The 6,128-nt window shown below is 35.6% G+C and overlaps 1 protein-coding gene across 1 annotated transcript in view; it reads left to right on the forward strand.

Moving 5' to 3' along the window:
- LOC107291627 (acyl-CoA (8-3)-desaturase) overlaps positions 1-6,128 on the forward strand; it is a 19,100-nt gene that overhangs the window by 10,448 nt on the left and 2,524 nt on the right. Inside the window, exons 6-9 of the mRNA XM_015820647.1 lie at positions 765-822; positions 1,311-1,387; positions 2,478-2,575; positions 5,959-6,055. Of these exons, the coding sequence (XP_015676133.1) occupies positions 765-822; positions 1,311-1,387; positions 2,478-2,575; positions 5,959-6,055 (330 nt within the window). The remainder of the gene's footprint in view (positions 1-764; positions 823-1,310; positions 1,388-2,477; positions 2,576-5,958; positions 6,056-6,128) is intronic.

Here is a 6,128-nt window from a genome sequence, read left to right on the forward strand (position 1 = left end):
CCGGATCTCCTTACTTTCCGCCGCGCCCTCAAGACATGGTTTTTTCAGCAAGCGGGCCTGACCTAGGGAGGATTTTAGGTAGGGATATTGTAAAAGTATTTTAATTGGAATCACAGCGGGTAATATTTGGTTTTAATTCGGTTTTTATCGGGGTTTATTTTTGTATTTTTTGTATTTCTGTATTTTATTTTTTGTATTTCGTATTTTGTGTATATTATTTGTTTTTAATATGCTGTGAACCGCCCTGAGTCCTACGGGAGTAGGGCGGTATACAAATTAAATTATCAATCAATCAATCAATCAAAGAATTCAGCCAAGTTATTTGTGCCTATTTGAGGCTGAAATAAAACACACGGCCTCTCCAAAAATTGAGAAACTATCATTTTTAATTTGACAAAAAAGTTTAAGTAATTTAAGTCATGGGGATTCAATGTATGAATTGAAATATACTGAGTTAACTTGAATCAAATTAAAATGAAATCACATTTAATTTTGCTATTGTCTTGTCTGTGTTTTTTTCCTGGCCCTGTTTATTTTGGAAAGGTAGCTTCTCTCAAAGATCAGGTGCAACCCTCAGCCCACAAAAGCTGTGTGCATGGCAGAATTTGAAGAGACACAGATCAAATAATCTGTGACATAGTAATATGCAAAGATCAAACTTTTCAAGAATCTATATTGTAAAGAATGGGTCATGACAACATGACCCTGATATGGAATTTACATAGTTGTCAATTTAACTGTTTGCTCTCTTTCTCCATGTTCAGCTGGGAAGGAAGAAAAAGAAATATATGCCTTACCAGTACCAACATAATTACTTTGCCTGTAAGTGTTTTACCATGTTCACAGGAGCCTAAATTTGGAAGAGAATAACCAATAAAGTCATATATCAGCACTATAAAGCAGAACAGACTAAGAAACCAATGCCATATAGGCCAGGACTACTTTTATTGGAACACCTAGAGTAACAGGATCTTGTGAATATGAATGTGTTTCCTCCCCTTATGTGAACCAGGGAGCTGCCTGAGACATTTACTCAAATTACTTTCTTGGAAAGGGCTCATTGCCTTGATAGCAACTCTTCCTGCTGCCTTTCAAGACCATTCCCTATTCCCTGTGCATTAGATCTTTAACTCAATCACTTACAGAAATGCCCTGATGAGCAGTGGGGCAATAGGTCAGGGATTAAGGTGGTTAATTTAATGCAAAATGGGATTCAAAGGCAGATGCCATTTTTTTCTTCTAGGATATAGTCTATCTTTATTTTGGTCACACAATAATTTTTGTATTCTCCTTTTGCATTTTTATATTAGTTTTTGCACCATTGTTATTTACGGTTGGCGTCCAAGTGGTTTCCTATCGCTATATATTTCAAAGAAAAAAATGGTTGGTAAGTCATAACAGCTCTTTCTTTTAGGGGATTGGTGTATCATCAAGTGTAACATGTAAATGTCCTGAATCCTCCTCCTTTCTAATGAGCTACGGGAGATGCACTACAAAACATAACTTGTTTCTTTTCCTTAATTCTCCACAATATCATGGGAACATTCCCTGACATTTATGATTTCATTGGCCTTCCCTTTAGTCAGCACCATGGAACAGCACATGTAACTGGTTTGTTTGGGAAGGGAAGGGAAGGGTGAGCAATAGGCAAATTGTACAATGAAAGCCAAGGAATGCTTGTCACAGCTGCAAAGCGCTGACCACAGTATCTACCCTGATGTTAACAATGAGCCTGTTCCACTGGATTAACTCATACATTAGTGAAATTATCTCCAAGACTGTGAATCTTTTCCAAACCAACTTGAAAATCAGAGAACAAGCATACACTCCTCCAGGCAGTGGCAGTGGCAACAGTGGAGCAGAAAGTGATGAGGAGCAGAGGAAGAGATTGCCTAGAGATTGCATTTCTAACTGCTATGGATATTGTGCTGCATTTGCAGAGTGATGGGGGAGAGATTATCTGGGGCACTGATACGGGGAGTACAGTACAGATACAGTTTAATAATAATAACAGCAATGCTCCACAGTTAGATATATAGTGGGCAGAAAACTTCAGTCCTCTCCAAGGGTGCAAAAATAACTCTACTCAGGTTGAGTCAAGTCACTATCCATTGCAATTCTCAGCCACTGCAAAAGACATGGAGACCTTTAGTAGCTTCAAAAATTACACTTCTGTCCTAAAGCAGTTCTTTCCATTTTGATGTAAAGCAAGGTTTTTGCAGAACTGAGGCTAGTATGCTCCATCCTCACTTTTTCATCATTGTGGGAGTTTTGCTACATGCACAAATGAAGAGACCCTAAAAGTCCTTCAGCACTACACTGCAGATTACCTATTACTCTGCATTTATTGCATTATAGCCTTCAGCCTCTCTATTTACCACTTTGCAGCTAATTAATCTGAAATTGACAAAGCAACTCATAATAATGATCCACATGTTGTTACAGTTGTGCTTATTTAACACTCTGTTCTTTTACAGGAGCTGTTTAGCAATCTTTTCTATAACTTCCGTGTCTGTCTCATGTATGTTCCTTTAATGGGATTTAAGAGCTTTATGGTTTACTACTGGTTATCCAGGTAATAATAATAATAATGTAAAACTCTACCCTGCAGCTATCACCCAACTGATGCTTTTAACACTGTGAAGCCAAAAGGAGACCTTCAATATGTGCATAGCTTTGTTTACCAGCCAAAAAACCCCAATGAGTTCTCCATTTCTTGTTGACTTAATATGGGGATGTAAAACAAATAAACACCTGTTAAAATTAGTATACACTATTACTGTTCTTTTCACATGACACAATGTGAAAGCAAGTCCCATTATAATCACAAGGCTTTTATTTGCTATGGATGTAGTTACTTAACATAGATTTAAGAGATGCAATACAAATCGTCCACAAGATGCATGCCACCAAAGGGCAACATGTAATGTCTATGTCTATATTGTTTGGGCTTTTTAACTTAAAAAATGATATGTCATCCTTCCTCAACCTCACCTCAAACTAGTTTATAACATATAAAGATGAAAATAAATGAAAAATAACCATGTCATTAAAAAGAACATAGCTCACCACAATGATATTGAGCAAACTCCTGTTATTGTTTGGTCATCACCAATTATCAAACTTATTTACCAAAACTTTTACAGCCACTAATTATGTCTCAAATGTACTTCACTAATTGCCAGAGATTGGATCTAAAAGCTTGATCTTAGACTATGAGCAGTTTGGTACAGGAGTAGTATTTCTTTAAAGATTGGTCTCGTAGTTCTTAGTCTCAGAAAAAAAAACATTATTTATTTGTCCTGCAATTCATAGTTGGATGAAAACTGCATCTCAGTGGCTTTATCCAAGGAATGAGGGCCTTTGGGGAGCTGCTTCCATATGCATATACAACCCGTCTCCTATCTTGTGTACCTCAAGGCAAAAGGCTTCAAAGGCAGCTTTGCTGGCATGCCATTCTGTAGCCCTCAATTTGTTGGACCAATTAGCTTTAAGGCTGATCCTGCACCAGGGAAATGAATGATTTTAGATTTCTTTAATATTTTCACAAATCAGTCCTCGGTTACAATCTGGCTAGCAATCTACCTGAAAGATTGTTTCCTAAACAAACTGACAAACACACATACTGTATACATGCTGCAAAATGCCTAGATGGTGCACGTTATGGGGAAGGACTAGAAACCTCTTTGGGATTTTCTGTCAAGCTAGAGCAGACATGTCAAAATTGTGACGTCACGTGACGTCGCACAATGTATCGGAGCTTTTCCCCCATTTTTGGCAATGGTGTGGGCCTGGTTTCCTCGTGACACGTTCAGCCTGCGAGCCGGCAGTCTGACACCCCTGAGTTAGAGGAAGGAGCTGCTTGTAACTCATATGCCCACTAAAAGCTGTGGAGACAATGCACGTAGTGATTTTTGAGCCAGAAGGATAAATGTTCAGTGGCTGGGATTCTTGGTGTTAGCTGTTGGCTAGTTCAAACTGGACAACAATTGGTTCAGGGTGAAATGTGTGGAACCCAAACTTGCAAATATATAACTAACATTGAGCTAAAAGTGTTTTGATCAATTGATAGTGGGAACACAGTGGAGAAATCAGGCTGGTTTTAAAACATATTGAGAATTATTTGCAAATGGGAAGACTGATGATGGAAAAGGAGTTGTGAAAGCAAATACAGACAAATCTTTACCCCTTCTTTAGAAACTAAGCCGAATTTAAGCACTTTTATCTGCCTTTCTTGCCCAATAGGTAATCCACATGTGGGCAATTCATCAACTTATGTAATGAATAATACTACTTGCTTAATTGAGAACTCTGAAGAATGTGAGTTTACACAGTTTAGAATACCAAAAACTTCTAACTGGATATGAGAACTTAAAGTGTGATAGATTAATCTACACGATTGTTGCAAAACATGGAGAGAATTAAACATAAAATTTATATGAAAATACCTGAGTGGCTTTCAACAATGGAAGCATTCGCTTATCCAAACTTAATTAACTATGATAAACTTGTTATGTATAAAGATATTTTAGATAAAGATGGAAAACTTAAAGACAGGCAAGCTCTTCAACAACATGGTATCGAACTAACATGGTGGTCCTACTTGTAGATTCAAACAAGATATGAGAAAGATGTAAAATTAATGGGATTCTACAAAGAACAGACACCATTAGATAAAACACTCTTAAAAACAGACGAAAATCTGATCAGGAAACTTTATACATTTTTGTTAAAGTGGAAGATGGAAGAAGAACAAGTAAAAGAAACAATGATAGTGTGGGCAAGGAATTTTGGATATTCCATAGACCTAGAAGATTGGCAAAAGCTTTGGGATCGAAATATTAAATTCACTAAAGCAGCTGCATATAAGGAAAATTTATACAAAATGTTTTATAGATGGCATATGACACCAGTTAGATTAGAGAAAATCTTTAAAAATGTAACTTGTTGGAAATATAAACAAAAACCAGGCACTTACTACCATCTCTGGTGGATATGCCCTAACGCCAAGAAATTTTGGCATAAGATTCATATGTGGTTAGAAAAGATGATGAAAATAAAGATAGAATTTAAACCAGAACTGTGTCTGTTAGGAATATTAGGATCTAATTATGGAAAGGAGAATGAGTATCTAATCTTACATGTATTAACAGCTGCAAGAATAGTATTTGCCCAATTCTGGAAAAATGAAAATTTACCATCTGACTAAATTATAATAATAGAAATACTTGAATGTGCTGAAATGGACAGATTAACTTTAGAAATGAAAGAGAAAGAAGACTCAATCTACTTTAAAACATGGGATAAATTTTACCAATGGATAGCAACAAAATAGAATGAGAAAAGCTTATGGAATTTAATGGGATAATTGTTGTTTTGTATTTAAATTCTATGTCTATTGTTATGAATTCTTCTTCCCCTTTCTATTTGTGATTTTAATAACAAGTAATTATAACTAATAAGTAATACATCAATATATTAATGTTATTATGATTAATTAGCAATATATTAGTAATATTATATTAATTATGGTTATTTTATATTAATTATTATGATTGAATATGTATACCCGGATGGGTTTACTTGCTAAAGCGTTGACTTATTGTGGGGATAATCCCACTATTATACCTATCCCTTCCTCTGGTCTAATCCTTTCTGTTTGTTACCCTTTGTTATTCCCCCATTGACCCCACTTCCCCTTTATCCTTATAAAATCTAATAAAATATTTATTAAAAAAATAATAATAAAAAAGATTGTTGCAAAACACCATAGCTTTAATTCCCTGCTTTTACCTATAAAATTTTACTTTTCCATATAGTCTGTTAATGCAATGACATGGTAATAGTAATGATCATGTCATGTTTTTGGCTAATAAAAGCAAAATAGTTTTACTAGTGAGTAAACCGTTTAAAGAATTTGTTTGAATCACTATTGTTACTGCTTGTATGTCTACACAGGTATTTAGAATATGCATGGTTTGCCTGGGTCTCACAGATGAACCACATTCCAATGAATATTGACTATGATCAGAATTTAGATTGGTTCTCTGCCCAGGTGAGATAGTTTCTACTTAAAGGGGAAGTTTCCTTTCTTTGGATTATCTTATTCTCAAATGTTGGGTCCTTAG

The sequence above is a fragment of the Protobothrops mucrosquamatus genome, unplaced genomic scaffold (genome assembly GCF_001527695.2).
Source record: "Protobothrops mucrosquamatus isolate PMUCROS unplaced genomic scaffold, P.Mucros_1.0 scaffold1156, whole genome shotgun sequence".
NCBI lineage: Eukaryota > Metazoa > Chordata > Lepidosauria > Squamata > Viperidae > Protobothrops > Protobothrops mucrosquamatus.